The 19,250-nt window shown below is 29.2% G+C and overlaps 2 protein-coding genes across 3 annotated transcripts in view; both read left to right on the forward strand.

Moving 5' to 3' along the window:
* Positions 1 to 272: 272 nt before the first annotated feature.
* On the forward strand, positions 273 to 599 carry LOC129959238 (tigger transposable element-derived protein 4-like). Its single transcript, XM_056072061.1, has one exon. It carries the CDS (start codon positions 273 to 275, stop codon positions 597 to 599), a length of 327 nt encoding a protein of 108 aa, XP_055928036.1.
* Positions 600 to 3,007: 2,408 nt separating this feature from the next.
* Positions 3,008 to 19,250, forward strand: part of LOC129958274 (reticulon-4-interacting protein 1 homolog, mitochondrial-like) — a 111,007-nt gene continuing 94,764 nt past the window's right edge. For both annotated transcript variants that reach the window (XM_056070609.1, XM_056070608.1), the window contains exon 1: positions 3,008 to 3,157. In XM_056070609.1, coding sequence (XP_055926584.1) covers positions 3,115 to 3,157 — 43 coding nt within the window. In that variant the 5' untranslated portion in view covers positions 3,008 to 3,114. The remainder of the gene's footprint in view (positions 3,158 to 19,250) is intronic.

The following is a 19,250-nucleotide window of genomic DNA, read 5'->3' on the forward strand; positions in this document are numbered from 1 at the left end:
CTCTTGCAGTATCCTGGTTCGATTAAGTTTTTAATGTACCAGAGAAACGGAAAACTTATCTCATTATCTTTAAAGGGGAAAAAAGGACTTAATCGCACATTTTAAAAAATCAAATGCTTTTGCCAAAGAACATCATTTACCTAGGACTACATGAAACGATATTTTTTCATCGAAACAAGTAATCGATGAAGCTGATTGCAAAGACAAATGAAGGAGGATGAGGAAATCGAAGCTTAACGAGATATAGGAGGTTTTAATTCGATGGCTAAAACATGCCAATTTCTGCTATAATTCTCAAAGAAAAAGCCATGGAAATTGCTCAGGAGTTGAGCATTAAAGATTTCTGCGGCAGCAGTAATTGGTTGGAATGTTTCAAAGACAGGTATTGCCTTTCTGTTGAAACGATTTGTGGAGAAGCAGCAACTGTTCATGGTGATACTACAGAAGACTGGAAGAACATTGTTGTCAAATACATTTTATCTAGGTTTGATGCATCAAATGTTTTTAATCTTGATGAAACTGGTTTATTTTACCATCTTCTGCTTGATAAAATTCTGTCATTTAAGAGTGAAAAGTGCATATCTGGAAAATCAAGCTAAAAATGACTGACATTTCTACTTCGAGCTAATGAGAAACTAAAACCACTTGTGATAAGTAAAAGCAAAAAGCCACGCTGCTTTAGAAAATGTTAAACCCTTTCCTGTTGAATATGAAGCATATTCAAATGCACGGATGACTACAACGATTTGAGAATGACATATTCGCTAACTGGATTCTCAGTTTTTGCGTCATAAAAGAAATGCTGCCGTGATTGCCGATAACCGTGCGCCCACAATGAATCCGAAAATTTAAAAGCGAAAGAAATTGTCTCCCCCTCCAAATATACAAACGTCCTCCCGCTGGTGTGGTGTGGAAATTTGGAAAGGGAATGTCAGTTCAGGTATCGTCCTCGTCATCTGACCGCCGTTCCAAATTACGAGGTCAATCCCAAAATAGCCCTGGTGTTACTTTAAAACGGGACTCTAATATAGCTAAGCTAAGGCCTACAAATGTAACTGTAATTTGTAATTCCAAATATAATGTAATGTAAATGTTCAAAGGGATAATTCGTAAACTTAAACGAAAGTATAAAAAATGCTTGTAAAGAATTTGATAAAAGCATTGGATAGGAGCGAAAAGTCAAACGTTTCAGTTTTAAATGCAATTAACTATGCACACAAAAGCTGCTCCGTTTCATCACATACTGTTTCGAATTGGTTCCGACATGCAGGGCTCATAGTATACGCAGAAGCGGAATAAATCCTCAGTGAAGACATCATGGACCCGGAACTATTTGAGATTTTGCTGCAAATCGCAACTGCAAAAGGGTGCAGCGTCAATGGCGTGAATGTGTTTGTCAGCATTCATAACGACATCGCAATCTGTTCAGAAGCGACTGTAAAAGCTTTGACATCTAAATTTTTGGAAGAAAAACACAACATTTCAAGTGAAGATACAGATGTCGAGAATATGGATCAAACCGCATCCAACAAGACAGAAACAATGGAAGCCATGTAGAAAGTTCGACAATACAGAACATCCATTCAAGGTACAACAGACGAAGAAATTAAAAGTTTACGTATATTAGAAAAGATTATAATCAGCTCTTTCATCAATCAACACTGTTGGACTTTTTTAAGGTACCAAAGTAATTAAAAGAATAAAATATGATAACTATAAAATGTGTTTTTTTTATTATTATTTTCCACTCATTAATTTGTATGTACAGTTTTATAAAAATCGGGTTTTTGTCACCGAATCCTACAGCAATTCATATAAATATTTCATTTTTTTTTTCAAAAATTCCTACTCCGCATAAGTTTTTAAAAAGTTTGGTAAATTTTGGTCAAAAATTTTGGACGCTATTTCAAAAATTCGGGCAAAAAAGCAGACATAAATGGATATATCTGCTTTATTCCCCCCCCCCCCCACTGCACCTTAAGCCAAGATTTTCCTATTAGACAGAAAAAAATGCGCAAGCTGAGATGCCTGTTTCTAAGTTACTTAACAAGTACTTAAGAGCTTGAAATGTGGAAGACGATGCCTTTTAAGTTTGTTCTTATCCAATCATTGGTTGGGTCACAGTAACAATAGCGATTTTTAAGAATTCTGTGAAAAAGAGAAAAAAATTATTCTTTCATAGTTATGTTCAATTATTTTTTTACGTTATAAGGTCGAAACTCTACAAGGCAGAAATAATAATAATGAATCAAGAAATGTAAGAGCAATCTTTCAGGTAATTAATGTTACAAGTGAGACATATCCAAAAAAATGATATTAATATTTATAAAATAGGAAAATAAAAAAAAGTCAAAGTTTTCGGAATGATGAATGCTAATCTTTCACATAATGCGAGTTTTGCCTCTTTTTTTTTTTTTTTTGTGTGTGTGTGTGTGTGTACCAGATATACAGATGCTATTTTATCAAAACAATATGGTACTGGTAGAAAAATTTTAAATTATTTAGAAATGATCAAAAATTGAAAAACACTATTACGATATTTTATATCTTTTATGGTTTTAATGAATTTTGAAATTTATTGACTGCTCTTTTTATTCTACACTAAGAAAGAAAATCTCTGAAAGAGAGATTATATTTAATTTCAAAATTTAAAAAAAATAAAATATACTATATAAATATAAAAGAAAAAAGTAAGCAAAAAGAAAACATTTAATCAGATCTTTTCAAATTCCAGTTTTGTTTATTTTACGTTTTGATTTTTAAATAACTTTTAAACATAATCAATAACTGTCATTCAATTGTGTAAAATTGCCATTGAAGAATTTAGATTAAAATGGCTTTGTTTGTTATTTTTGTGCGTTTATTATTGAATGAGTTTTACTGTGAGGAGTGGAACGAGAAAAAAAAGCAAAAGCATTCCAGGTGTTTTTCTAAAACAAAACAAAGCAGTGGGTAAAGGTGGTTGGTATATATTTATAAACTCCTTCAGTTGTATGGCGGGATATTTTTATTTCAAACCCAGTGAACTTCCACAGAGGAAGGAAGTGAGTTCCGAAATCTAAACGCTGTTCTTTCGTTAAAAAATAAATATTTATCGATCGAAAACTCTGTGTAATGATGGATTTCAAGCTATTAATGAACTTCTGTTCGGATTTACGTAAGTTTATGTTTATTTTTTTCTATTCTTATTGTGTCTGTACAGGTTTTTTTCCCCCAAGAAACTAATAATAGAGTTTCCTCTGGTAACGCGAAAAATGCGTCGCTCCGTTTCGTATTCTAAGCAACAGACAGCATGACGACAGTGTCTTGATTAGAATACGAATTTTATCAACACGCAGTGTGCGGTATATCATTCTTAATGTAGAATAAATTTATTGATCGATTTTTAACTGTATTATTTTTATTTAGTCACTATCATTTATGATTTTAATGTCGATTTGATTTCTGAAATTTCTTTTAAATTAATTTATCTGTTGCAGCGAAAGAAAACAATATTTTTTTAATGTATTTTAACTCTTAAAACTGCTACTTGTTTCTTAAAACCGAACGCTATGTGATACTGCCAATTTTTCTTAACTTATGCCATTTGAATTAAATTCCACTTCACACTTAATCAGTGATTTTTATCTTAATTTTCATTTTATTTAAATTATTGATGAAATCATTTTGATAATATGTTTTAAAGATGCATTATCTTGGTATACGTTAAAAGTACAGAAGAGCTATCTATTTTATAACGCTATTCGCTTGGAAATAGTTACTATATTTTTAATTTTAGAACAATTTATAAGAATTAAACTCTGTGATGGAGCAATTTTCATTTTATTTACCATTTTGAGTTTTCAAATCACCCGTACATTCATTTCTATGTTCAGTTAGTTTGTTACAATGTGATGGAAAAATAATAAAAATATTAGTAAACTGAATGTATTATTTCACCTTCTTAGCCTTATCCTACTGTTTTTTTTTAAATGTCATAATAAACTAACTCAATGCTTCTTATTTTTTTCATTATATATATATATATATATATATATAATATATTTGTATTTGTCGCATTCTACAACATCCTCTTTCCGCGCCATTTAATATAATGGAACGAAGATTTAAAAATTTGGTTTCTAATAAAACAGAAATTCAAGAGTCAGATAAAATTTCGACAACTTTTACTGCCCTTTCATAAATTTATCCCAGAGAAAATACGAATTATTTTCACTGCTAATTTGTTCCATTTTGTGTCGGAATCGTTTTAAATGTAGATAATCCGCTCAGAATACAACCATAAAAAAATTCGTGTTATATGATGAATATCCATTAAATCAAGCTAAATGAAAACTGTATTGTCAGAATGTCATGTCTCGAAGAGTTATCATAATTTTTGGGACTTCTTACTATTAAAAATTGTATCATTAAAATGCAAACTATGTACAGAGTAAGTGTATTAGATATTATGTATATCTTGTATGTATATCTTGTATTTTTAGCACTGGCCTCCTGTGCTGCATACGCACATGCAACAGCTGCGATCGTTACCATGACAACATCTCTGAAGGTGTTGTCATGGTAACGTGGCTGAAGCTTTAAAACTTACATCGGAAATAATATTAAATAAAGAGCTCATTCTATCTTTAATCATTTTCAGCCATTATTAAATTGGTCTCCAATATTTTTTTCTTGAAGAATCAATCTCAGTTCTTTTTTTTATCGATAAATATTTTTCAAAAATTTTCAGCTCTTTAGTTTTGGGATCATGAGAAAAGTTATTTTGTACAACAACACCGCTCAATCGATTCGGTGAATGAAATTTTAAAAATTCATAGCTGAATTTTTTTTCTTTATTTGTCATATATGTTACCAGATACAGTAATATACAATTTCTGTACCATACACATGTCATAACATTTAAAATTTTGCGAAATATTTTTGCTTTTGTCCGAAGCGGAATGTTGACCAGGGGTGTTTGTGCTCCGGGGAAACCCCGGAATTCCGGGGATTTTGAACTTCGATACCCGGAAATTCCGGGGATCGTCGTTCAAAAGGAAGTAGGAATAATAATGAATTATTTATTTTGATCTGGGTAATTTTGTTTGCTTTGAAAGCAGAAAACGCAAGGTCAGTGTGTGTGGTGAAAACTTTTCCTTTCTTTCTCCAAAGGCAGTGATAATGCGTGAAAAGGAGGAAAAAACTTGTTTTTTGTTCTTTCCTTATTGCGAGTTATGACTCATTCCCCCGGTTCTCGGACATTCTCTTCTGGTTTCTTTTCGGCAAGTAGGCGCGGCAGAAAAAAAAGGGAGAGACTGCGTTCGACCAGATGTGCGATCACGTGACTCTGGGTTCAAAGGTCTTATCTCTCCTGGCGTGGCACCAATAAGTAGAGAAGGGGGATTTTTCGCCGTATTAGCTATTTGTCATTGATCGCTTCGCAACTTTTTTTTCTCCGCTGTGTAAAATTTTCGTTTCATTTATTGATGCACGTGTAAATTTTTCGTTTCGCTTATTGAAATATTTTTTTATTTATGTACGCAAGAGAATTTCACTTTGAAATTTCAGCATATGAAACAGAAATTACCCCTTAAAAATTCATATCTAATTAGTTTTACAGCATTAGATCCAGAGCTAAGAGGTAAAACCAGTACAATATTAGCTTTTGAAAAATTATCATCTTTTATGTCCCATATTTTTAGTGATAATGAAAAGTCAAAAGTAGAAGCTGAAATAAGGTTATACCAGAGTGATATTGATATCACCAAAGAAATGCTCTACACATCTGATGAAAGTGGAAATCAAGTCAAGTGTACAATTGATAAATATTGGTCTAAAGTTTTTAATTTAAAAGATGATTTCACAAATGATTATAAGTATCCTACATTAGCTAAATTGGTCAAAGCCTGCCTTAGCTGCTTCCATGGCCCATTAGTGGAAAGTGCATTCAACTTAATGGGTACACTTGTCACTGACTATAGAACCTCTCTTAAGATTGATTCCCTAGATGCAGTGCAGACTATTAAATATGATTTAATGGCTTCTAAAGAAACCTCATGTGAAAAATATGGCTCAAAAAATCCAATGACTGATCCAATTCACAAAGATCTCTTACTGAATATGAACAGAAGTTGGAAAACATATGAAGAGGACTTAAAAACATGTATTTCAGATGAGTCGCCTATAAAAGTCTCTGAAAAACCTTCTACATTAGCAGAAAAGCAAACTGCTTCTACCTCTGCATGTGCAGTTCTCGAGGAAATTTCTTCAACTGTAAATGAGGAAAATAAAAGTCAACCTTCCTGCAATTATGGAGTTCACCACAAAAGAAAGACAAGCCCACAAACATCAGAAAATAAAAAAATAGCAGCAGAAATTAGATAATTTTTTTAAAAGAATTAATTCAGGTAATTTAAAATATTTGCATAAAATGTAGTAGTTTATATGTTTGAAAATTTATGGTTATTAATTTTGCAAAAAAAGTAATTCATTGAACTTTTATAATTAGGTCATTCAATACTTCATAATTGTAATTCCCCCCCCCCTTCTCCCCCCCCTTCTCGAAACTCCAAAATGCCGGTAGTAAGTCCGTAAAAGTTTCAGGGGATTTTTTGGGGTCCCACAAACACCCCTGGTTGACAAATATGCAGTTTCTTTTCGATATTTTCAAAGCCAATGAACTGAGGAGAAAGATTTACTAAGATTTATTCTTTTCTAAATTAAAAAAAAAAAAATAGTTTTTTACTATTCCAAATAGAAATTATGTTTTCTTGCAGGTAATAACTTTTAAAATAAATGAAATCATATGGTGTAAGTTAAACATCTTATTAAATCTTCTTGTTATAGATGTTACAGAGACGTAAATCCATCCTCCCCTCGCAACTATTTATGGAAAATGCAGAATTTCATGAGTAAAAAGTATTTGTAACCTCAAGAATAGTTGCTGAATTGTAAATATCATCTGAAAGACGAAAATATCAGGGAAAACATTACTTAAAATATTCGAAAATGTAGAAAATGCACCGAAACCTTTTCTCTTTTGAAATAATAAAAGCAATTATCGTCTCCAATAAATACCAATTACGTTTCTGATTTTAAAAAAATAACGCATCTTTAATTAAGCCTTGTGACGCAGATGAAATTTTTCGTCTTTATGCAAGATGGGTATCTAAGAGTATCGTCTAAAATAAGAATCAAAAGAATATTCCATTTCAAAATGGATAATTACAAATTGAAATATACGTTATTAGACAGAAATAAATATTTTACAGAAGATAGTTTTTTACCAAAAGCAGATCGTTAAATATGATTTCACGAATGGATAACAAAAAAAGAACAGCTGTTTTCTCCCTGAAAATGTTCGACATATTTTCAACATTATGTTAAATCGTTTTCGAATGAATCGTATCTCTAAAAATGACGTTCTTATGGGGAATATTTAATTCAGTGGTTCCCAAAAGTGTTCGTATACTTAAAAAATATTATGAAATGCGATATAGCCTGAAACTGAATTCGAATATAATATCTAGAATTTTTTCATATTATCGCTATGCAATTCCGATAAAAAATTATTTTATTTTTGTAATAAAAATGAAAATGCAAGAAGGTAGAGCTAAAATGTATCTCAAAAGTTATCGTACATCGAACAATTTTCGGATGAATTTGTAAATAAAATTTTCCTCTCACACTTTTTTTTTATTCTTGCATTTGCAAACATTTAAAAAATCGTTTGGTTTTAATTATTTTTTGTTTACTTTTTTAAGTTCTGTAGAGGGTAATTACACATTTTTAGAACAATTGAGACAAAGAATTAAAAAAATATTTTTGTATAAAAATTTATGGCAACAGCTTTTTATATGAAATGAGAAACATCGACTGCTACTTTTATATTTATTCTTCTTTCTAAATGTCGCATGTAAACAAGCTGTGAGTTGAAGGATATGTTTTTGCGCTTTCCGAAGAGAAATATTCGTATTCCATGATTCAAAAACATTGAAAAATGAATGGAATAAAATTTTCTAAATGCAAAATAAGCTACATTATTAACTGAAAAAGGAAAAACCATCAATCATTATTTCTGCATGAAAAGAAGACTTCAAACGAAAATCCAAAAAAAGGTACTTACTATTTCAAATATTTATTAAAGAAATCGTTAGTAGCAAGAGAATATCCGCGGATGCAGAAATCAATTGTAAAGTCTTTGTACATCTGTAACAGTAACAAAACATTTGGAAGACCAAACTTCACTCGGCAGCTTTCTTTTTTTTTATATGATCGTGTTTTTTCGGAGAAAATATTTAGATACGAATCACATACTGATTACATATGAATATTTTTCAATCTTACCTACATATAAACTGATCATTTAAATAAAAAAAATCTTGAATGCACTTAATTTAACATGTTATTCGAAATAATCTGCTACATTGCAGTATTCATTTTATAGTTTATCTATCATTACTCATATTTATGAACTTACACTCAGTTTTACCGTGGTGAAATCGGGTCCAAGATGGCGCTATATGATTGTCAGCATGAAAGCAGATAGAAAAAAGCTCTAATAGTTAGTTATAAAAATTTTTTTTTGCTTACAAAATCACGTTTTATCGGAAAAGACTCCTATTAGATAAACTTAAAAAGCGAAAATATTAAATATAAATACATAAGTAAAGAAATAAAACAAAAAGCGCGGCTGGAATTCGCAACACACGTGTCATTCAAGTTCTTCTGACCACTATACTGCACTACACACCACGGCGAAATCAAAATTAAATATACTTATTGTAAAAGTTAGTTATAAAAAAAATTGTGTGTAAAATCTCGTTTTCTTTTAGGAAAGACATCTATATAGAAAAACTTTAAAAGCTAAACCTTATGTAAATATAAAATGTGATCCAAATCGTTAGAGCTATTTCCGAGAAACACGAAATAAATAAATTTATATATATATATATATACAAGACTTACATGTTTAAAGTTTTAAGATAAAATAATAAATCAAGAATTACAATTTTAAAAAATCTAAAAAACATAATGTTCACCAGCTTTTGTCAAAGCATGTGGCTCAACGTTTGTAGAACTTAGTTGTTAATAGTTTGTAGAATCCAGTATGAAAACTATTTAACAGGAGATAAATGGAAATACATTGTGACTCTTGATGAAGCATGGATTTTATCAAGGGTCAAAAATTATGTATATTTACCATCGAAAACTTGAAGAGAAAGCCTGGTTGCAACACTGCAAAGAAAGGAGGAATTTATGATTGTTGCAGGGTTTCCAACAATGGGAAATTAAAAATCAGCTCAACATATTATCAGGAGAAAATTTTATGTCCGTTATTGACCGACAAAATTCCGTATCTTTACGCCAGTGGCATTCTAAGAATGACACTTCATCAAGACAAAGATACAAGTCATACTTGGGTAAATACTAGTATCATTGTTTCTTGAAAAAATGAAGACTGATACAGGAATTGCATATATAACTTTTCAATGTATCATTGCAAAGCTTATTGACGTTGCTTTTATAGACTACTGTGTTGGAAAAAACTCTTTCTAAGCTCAAACCCACAGCGTTTGATGAATTCAGGAGCGTAGAGGAAGATGAATGGAAATTTGTACCTCTGGAATTTTTATGAAGAGTCCTTCTATCATGGAAATCTCGATGCAAATGCATAGTTCAGAAAAAAAGCTAAATATTAATTAAACAACCTTGAAATAGTTCTAAAATTGCGTAAATACCCTCTGTAATTATTATTTTAAATGAATAGTGACAAGGAAACAACAAAAAGTATTCTAAAAGTGATTATTTTTCATGATAGTAATGGCAAATCAATTCGACCTGCTGCTAAATTAATAAATTTATTCCATTGTTACCATCAAGTTTATGATAAAACGCTTTAAGAAAGAAAATCTGTCTGAAAACAAAGTAAGAAAATGTGGGCCAGCAAAGTCACCTGATTGTAATAATTGATTTATAGCCATTTTTTTAAACTGCCCGTTTGAAAGCTGTAAAATACTTTTAAGTATGTTGGGAGTGTACCAAAATGTTTTCTATTTCAATTTCATCAGAAACTGTCAGACGAGTGCTTTGATCAGTTTGATTACGTTGAACGTTTAAACCAGAAACAATTTTTGTTAGTACGAAACATAAAAAGCTTACGCTTTCCTTCGTGAAATCAGCGATAAATAAAACCGAAACGCAATGGGAACCGTGTCTTACTAGCAGACAAAAGCAAATTTAATTTTCTCAGTTCTGATGGGCGTATAACAGTATGGAAAAGAATAAAGGAAAAATTTAATACAAAGAAATTAGTAGAAATATTAAAGCATGATAATGGGAGTTTTGTATGGTAATATAATTTTCTTGTATGGGAGTGCAAATTACCTAGCACCAAGATTGGGTAATTTGGTATTCATTGACGGAATAATAGTCTTTATTTAAATATTTCGAAGACAAATTAAAATTATTAACTAAAAATTTGGATATTGCAATCATTATTTTTTATGAGGATGATGACTTAATGATTATCAGGATAATTTGTTATTTTTTGGGGTACGAAACATACCGTTCTCAATATTCGCTTACGATGTGTCTAAATTGCCCCAAAAAACTGAAAACACCACCTCAGTTGCTGGATTTAAACCCAATAGGACACGTACGGAGACGCCTGAAAGTTAGATTACAATGGCACAACATTAATATGAAAGTCGAACAAATAACAATAATGATGGAAGTATGGAGGCGAATTGATGTAGAAATAACAGCAACAACAGCAAAAGACCTAAGGCACTCAATGTCTAGACATTTCAAAGTCAATGTGGATGCTGCAGAATATCCTACTAAGCAATAACTGACCAAAATATCACAATGTTTATTAATATTTATAGATTTTTTTAAAGTATACGAAGATTTCTTTGAGATAATAGTTTTGTTCCATTTGATTCCAATAAAATTCATTAGTGTACGAACACTTTTTTGAGAGCCACTGTATGTATTTTTTGTCATCTTTTTAAAAACTTCCCAAAGTTTTTTTAAAACATTTTTTTTTCCTTATGACTTCTTTTACTATTAACACCAATATAAGTTAAATAAATTAATTAAATAATTTTATAAATAAAAATTAATGATAATTAAAAATAAATCCGAAATTATTAAAATAATTTAATTTTATTAATATTATTTATTAATTAAGCAATTTAGTGCAATTATTTACTTTTTTATAAGTTTTCGTTATTAAGTCCAGGAATGCTTGTTTTTACAACCAAATAAAAGGTAATTATTCTGTTTTGCAAACGATATTTTTTATCAGAGATAAATATCGATATCTTAATATCGACAGAATATTTTTTTACCTCGCACAGATTATAATATTTAATTGAAGCACAGTTACAATTCATACTGAACAAAAAACTGCATAATATTTTTTTTAATGAGTTATTAAGCTACATACAAATAATCCGAAACAGAACTTTTCAACATATGAAATTAGTTTTTGTTTGGACATTTTCACTCAAAATAATTATTCATTAATTTGTTTTTGAAAGATAAAGTACCGAATTCCAAATGTCCTTTATCCTGGAAGGTGACATTTGAGACTCTGCTTTCATTTCTTTGCGATTCTGGTTCTTATCGATGTTTGTAAAAGGAGTTTAGAAACTCCCTATATATCAACAATCACATTTGTCATCATTGTTCGGTCAAAAAATACGATTTTCATTACTTCGAGCGTCAAGAAATTTTATTAAATGAAGACTTAGTTGGAAGGAAGCCTTTGAAGAACATTAAATGATATTTTCTGAGTATATGGCTATTGTGTGCGAAGGTATTGTTGAATGGGCGTGATTTCAATCGAAGAGAAGAAGTAATAATAGGTCAAACATCTTTGTGGGTTTTTTTTTTCACAACATAAATGATTAGCAGATATATAAATTGGGCTTCTTATTAATTAAAGAATTAAAACATATTTTACTTGCTTGCAGTGAGAATCTGATTTTGCGGATTTAAAAAAATGAAAAGAAAAATGATTAAAAAACGTTGGAATCATTTTATTCTCGGAATTTTTGTATGTTATAACAGGCATCTTGTAAATAAAAGATCTCTATCATTGTGAATAAAAAATTCAAATAACTGCGTATTACCCACTGAGAGTCAATATAATTAGAATTTTTTGTTTTATTGCTCAGTATTTTTAACTCGAAGATGAACCTGTCAAGATGGGAAATTATCCTATTACCAATATCTCAGATATGATTGTCACAGAATGCACTTTAGATATATAATAACATTAGAAGTTTTATTATCTTGCAATGTCATCTTCTCTATTATAATGTTCACGAGCTCTCAAATCAAAATTAATCATTAAAAGAAATAGCCATCTTCAAATAAAAGAAAAGCTGATTATAAAATGAAAAAAAAAAAATACCGAAAGAAAATATTAATAATAATCTTCGATTTGATAAATGAAGGGAGAAAATAATGGACCAGGAAAAATTTAAAAATTACAAATCTCACATCTTTAAGCTTTACTATTTATTCATGTTTCGGTTTATTTGCAAGCCAATAAATCAGTCAATTTAACCATAAAACAAACTGTTTCAGTTATTAGACACCAAAACAAAGATTAGGATTTTGTATTCGATAGTGATGTAGACAAAAAATTTAAGGATATTTTTAACTCTGCTTAGCGTTACAGACAGCGGTTGAAGATTTTATGTACTAATGTTTCTCTAAATTGGACAGAATGTGCGTCTGGAATATAAATTTACTGAAGTGTTCTGTTTTGAACTTTTTCGGATACTAGGTGTTTATAAATGAATATCCCAAGTATGCAGGTCTGTTAAAAAGAAACAAAACAAAGTGCAGCCTCGTTGCTCATCGGGAATTAAATATAACATTTGAAAGTTTAAATAAATGTTCAATGTGAGCCCCTCATTCGAAAGATATCAAAGCAGTACAATAATTCATTCCATAATTTTTTCTGCGTACCTGGTGTGAAGTAAAAGGGTGGGGATATTTTTAGCCTCACTCAACGTTACAGATGGTGGTGGATGGTTATATATACTGATTATTATTATCGCTGATAGTGAGAATATGACGGATGCACGTGCTGTTAAAATATTTCCAGCAACGAATTTCATGAATGTATACCGTGTTCTAATATTATGATAAAACATTAGAAATTTATTTTTATTTTACTAAAGTTATCATATTTTTCTCGATTGGACTTTTCATATCTAAAGTGTATTTAGAAATTTCATATGCCATTGCTTTTAAATTTACATTCTAAAAATAATTTTAGCGTTTTTAAGAAAACTTTCCCAGAAACGAAGGAAGAATCGAATTTGTTTATGCAATAATCATATCATTGACACAAATTTAAGAGTAATCATCTTAAAATACACGTTGACAATATTTAGAAAATATTGCAAGAAATAAATAAAAAGTTTTTTTTTTTTTTTTTTTTTTTGAAAATAAGAATTACGATAACCTTTAAACATCAGCTGATCAAACATCCCAACGAAAATTGCTCTATAAAAGAGGTTTCGCTAAAAATAAAAAAAGTGGAAAAAAGGATTAAAGTTGTATATTCAATTATTTCCCTCTTTTCTTTTTAAAAAATTATAATCATATTGTTCTAAATAGAATTCAAATTTTAGAAGTATTTTTAGAATTATAATAATTTTAGAATAAAGAAATTTTTATTCTGAAAATAGCTTTAGCGCGTTTAGTAAATTTTTCAGAAACGAGTGAAGAATAGATTTGTACACTTATTATACTACAAATTTAAGAGTAATTATCTCAAAATACTTATTGACAATTTTTTCAAAATGTCGCTAAAAATGATGGATAAATTTAATCTCCTTTTTCTAAAAAAAAATTGTATCATCTGTACGAATTACTGAGTGATTACCCCAAAACACCAGTTGGTCAAAAATGCCAAGGAAAGTCACCTCAAATGATCCGAAATATTTCCTAAAGATTAAAGATGCCAAGGAGAGTCACCTCAAAAGAACCGAAATATTTCCTAAAAACTTAAGTCTTGGAGATGCAGTTTCATGGTTTGGGAATGCATTAGTTCTATTTCCTTTTTTTCTGATTTTATTTTTTCTGCTTCCGTTTCGTTGATAATGGGCAATGATTCAAATCAGAATTTTATGCAACTGACTTCACTCCCATCCGACTCTATTTGCTTATCTTTAGTTAAAAGATATATTGGTTGGTGTCGGTAGTCACATTAAGCAACAGTTATCTGTTTACAAAGAAAAGGTAATGGATTGGAAATTGCCGTGTTTCAAATAAAACAGATTTTCACTAGTCTCATGTCTACCGACGATATTGCTTTATCTTTCTATGGCGAGAGACATACTAGTTTAAACAACACGGCATTAAATTATATTTATCTACATACGAAAGCGAGCTAATGGATTGCCGAAAGTTTCACATCTATCCGGCAGACGATATTTAGGAAATTGTTTTGCAAAAGCTTTGCGTCTAATTTGAACCGCAACTCAATTGAAGGACTAGAATAGCAATACAAAAATAAGATCAATAGATTACTAAAATCCACAAAAATAATCGGGAAACAGAATTTTCACAATAGAATAGAAAATTGAGTATTTGTACACAATAATTTAATTATTGGTAATTATGGAAAAATCTTCATTTTTTTAAAGATAATTACCAATAACCGTTCTTGATTCCATTCGTTATCTACGCACTTTTGAGAAATATTAATGATTTTCTAACAAAGATTTTGATGATTTATTTTTTAACTAATAATAACCAACATCATAATTAACAAAATTTAATAAAATACTGTAATAAATGCCAAAGAAATCTTCCCTATTTCCGAATTTCATTTTTATTTATACAAATTAAAATGAGAACATTAAATGAGAACAACGATTTTCATATCTCATATCTTTTCGAAAAATTACGGATAGTAAGCACAATTAAGAGATGTTAATAAGTAATAAATTACTACTAATAATGATATAATAACTAATGATAACTAATAAATTATAGATTGTAAAATAGATGAAAATGAATTTTTTGCTTTATAATTTACATTAAAAACTTTTTATATACAGAAATTATTTAACATAAAATATCATAATACACAAAATTCTTATATCGCGGATCCAAACGATTTTCAAAAAACCTCCAAAAGGTATTTTTGTACATTTATTCTTTTCATTTTTAAGAATGATAATAAATTACGAATGGTAGCTCTTATACAACTAAAATAATTATTTACACAATTTGAATTATTATCATTCGGTTTGAAAAACAACTCTATAGACAAAATAAATTTTTCAAACGACTTACACACAATTTTTTAATAAAAAAAACTAATTAATTAATTAGTTATTACCGAATATTTTCTTTATACTTTTTGAACAAAATTTGGAGAAAATTTATTGAGTACTTTGCATTTCAATAGCGTAAAAATATTTACAAATTCCATTTTTACTTGTATAGGTTATTTAAACGCAAAGATTTCATGAAATGACGACCAAAACAAACTTTTCAAACCTTGAACTTCTTCATTATAATTTTAATTACTGTCCGGCATTTTTCGTGAGTTTCATGTTTCGGGTATTTAAAAAAAAAGAAAAAAGAGTTTTACCAGCTATGTGTTATAAAGAAAAAGAATGCGAAAATTAATTTTTCTTCAAAAGACTTTTCATTATCTTCTAATAAGCACGGAATAAAGGATCTTTAAAATCATATAGAAAGGACACAGTCTCTATTTTGAAAAAAAGATCGAAAAGCAACTCGATGCCTTCTGATTCTGAATTATTCCAAGAACCGGAATTTTCGCCCCAATTATTTCATAAGAATCTAGCAGCCCTGGAAATGTTTTCGTGGAACGCGACTTCCTAGAGATGATGACTTTTTTAAGCAACCGTGTCATTTTTGGTAAAAAAAAAAAAAGTGTGAGATCTTTGAGGAAAGGAGTTGTATCTAGAGGCAGCATTTTTAGCCGTTTCTCACATCATAATTAATAGTTCAAAATTGATCGCAAGTTAGAAATTAGTTCAGGGTTCCAAAAAAGTCGTCTTTAGTCCTCCAAGCGAATTTCAGTTCTACAATGTTTAATGTTCTTACGTGCCAAAAATGTTCCTTTATTTCAACTTTTCATAATAGTTATTGCAGAAAATGAATTGTAGGCTTCAATAATTATTTACTAGCTGTCTTTGGCTACCGGTTCGCCTAAATTAATGGTTGCTAAAAATTTTCCCTCAAAATTTCATATAACTTGGTCTTAATGGTTACCTGAACAAAATATTTTTCAAATTTTAGTATTCATATAACTCATGCTATTTTAGAAGCCTTACACCGTTATATTGTGTAATATATTTCCCTAATTTTCTATCTGTATCTTTATATATTCAATTCTATCACAGAAAAGAGCAGCAGTATTTAAAAATGAATACACTTTTCTATAAATGTAAAATATATTAAAAAAATTTATAACTGTTTTTCACCATTGTTTAATTCTATTGATAAACCCCTTAATTGTAAGTACAACAAAAATTTAAAAAATGGATTAAAAATTTACCTTGTATTGAAACCTACAAAATATTGGAAAATCACCGAATCATTGTATTTTGATCATCAGCAAGTTAAAAAAAAAAGTTCAGAATGCATTATTAGTAACAATACAACAATGAAAACGAATTGAGTTTCACTTCAACAATAAAATATATTGCTGTAAAATATATTAAATTAAAAATAATCTTTTCAATGACATTATTTTTTATTGTATATTTTTTCTACTTTTAATTAATTTTTGAAATAATTTGTAAAGATCAATTAGAGATAAAAAATATACGGCACAAAATAGTATCAGATTAATTAGAAATAGAAAAAATATATGGGAAAAACAGTATTGAAAAGATAATTTTTTGAATTTTAAGTTCATACTAAAATCTCTTGTTCTTTAATATTTTGGGGAGTTCTAGTGATAAAATTTCAAAATTCTGCATCATTTTCAATTTATTTAAATTTCAAAAATTTTGCCCAAGGATGTATGTTCTCATTCTCCCAAGTATATAAGTGTCAAGTTTGCTAGTTCTGTGATAGGCCAAACGATTTGGCCTACAGAATGCCATCTTATTCATCATTATCATTGTTAGAGATAAAGATTTTCTTAACAGAATTAATTTCGTAAATTAATGCTTGGAATTTTGTTAGTAGTACATAGTTTGACATTTTGGAAAATTAACACTTCAATAATCTCAACTGAATGCAAATTTCAAAAAGTTATTAAAAAGTTACTCTTATTCAATGCAGTTTATTCGTCAGTGAAATGGCTTCAAAATAAAGGTAGAGTAGATGATATCGTCAACATAGACTAAATATATATATCGTCACAGTGGATGTAGAAAAGTCCATATATTCGACACTGTCTGATGTCAAAATAGATTTAATGTACTAGACTCTAATTTGTATAATATTAGAATGCCAAATTAGTTATCTTGAACAGATAACTAATTTTTCCTCCCTAATTCAGATTCCTAAATGGTATCAAAATGGATATTTTGAATACAGAATATTATTAAATTACTAACAGAATTATTAAATTACAGAATGTTATTAAATTACTATACAGAATGTTATTAAATTACTATACAGAATGTTATTATTTTGAATTCTAAATGTTATTAAAAATTATGATATTGGTATGTATTTAATGCTGCTTTATCTCTATTAATAATAAAAGTGAATAAATGTATGTGGCGTTTGTTTGTTTGATCTATGTGTTGGCGCTCTACTTGTAACTACCAAATCTGATACTTACATAATTTGGAAGGTGGAAATTTGCATTTCGGAGTGATTTTTTTGAAATTTTAATTAAAATTTTAATTAACTAAAAATTAAGCCAATTTTTAACGTTTTCCCGCAGTAGTTCATGAAAATATTATTCCACAAAAATAATTTTACATCGATACATCATAATTTAAAAAATTTTATTTTTAATTTTATCAATTTAATTGTCATGAATTTTTTTTTCTGAATGTTAATTTGTTTAAAAAAATACTTTTTTGCTTAATTTTAACAATAAATCACATCGTTGCCCTAAAATTCAAACCGCTTTCATTGTTTCATCAAACATTTAATTACGTGAATTTCTTCCATTGTTGAAAAGTAAGGAATAAAGATTCGATTTAATATCTGTTTAGTTTACCTGACGAATAAAAAAAAGTGAGATTACAGTACTGAAAAAGTTAGAAAACAGATGAATAGGACAATTACGTTTGTAATAGTGCTTTGATATCACGGGACTGATATTTATTAGTAAAGTTCATGAAGACAATGAACAGAACATGCAGGGCTATTAAAATAACATAATGGTTTTAATATCTATGACAATTTGGTACTTAAAAAATTTGTTGATGGAATCTTGTATTTGAAACTTTACTACGTCATTTATTTGAAATTAAACACAAGTAATATCCCCGATGAACCAGCTGGTTGCCAACGGCGGCTAGTCTTCAATATATATCGAAGTAGAATAGTCGATATCATCAAAAGGGAATGTTATTATAATAAAAGTAGAAAAGTCGATTATTTCTATATTCATTGGTTTCAAAATAAAGGGTGTCCAAAAATTAACTCAGTATTTGAATTTGCCACCTTTCGTGCAATAAAGTGTTGGCAACCCTAGTAAAAAATCATCTGACAGCTGATAGTTTAGGGTTAATGGAAATGGAGCGGTACATGATAGAACTACGTGATTTCATTGTTGAACAATATTTCAAAAATAATGAATGTATGTCGGCCACAATTCAAAAATTTGAGATGGGCCCTCTAGATCGTGTGATTTAACACCATTGGATTTTTTATGGGGTTATTTGAAGTCAACGATCCATGCCAACATGCCCACAAGCACGCATGCATTGAAGGAGGAAATTCAACTCTGCATCAACGAAATTCTGCCAAATTAATGCAAAATGGTCTTGAATTAATATTATATTATTCTTGAATTATTATTATATTGCCTCTTTCGGCGAAAAGCTGATTCGCCGACAAAATTAATTTCGTAATGTCAGCTAAATATACTGAAGTTGTTTAATTGTTAGTACGCTGAAAGTATTAATTGCTACAAATAGCAAGGAAATAAATAGGGGAAAAAATAAAAGAATATCGAACAAAAAATTATGTTACTGTTTGAATTCATTTTTTTTTTCCTTAAACAAAATAAAATTTTTCTGAAAAATACGGATTTAATTTCAAAGATTTAACTATAAAAAATCGTT

This window comes from Argiope bruennichi, chromosome X1 (genome assembly GCF_947563725.1).
Source record: "Argiope bruennichi chromosome X1, qqArgBrue1.1, whole genome shotgun sequence".
Taxonomy (NCBI): Eukaryota; Metazoa; Arthropoda; class Arachnida; order Araneae; family Araneidae; genus Argiope; species Argiope bruennichi.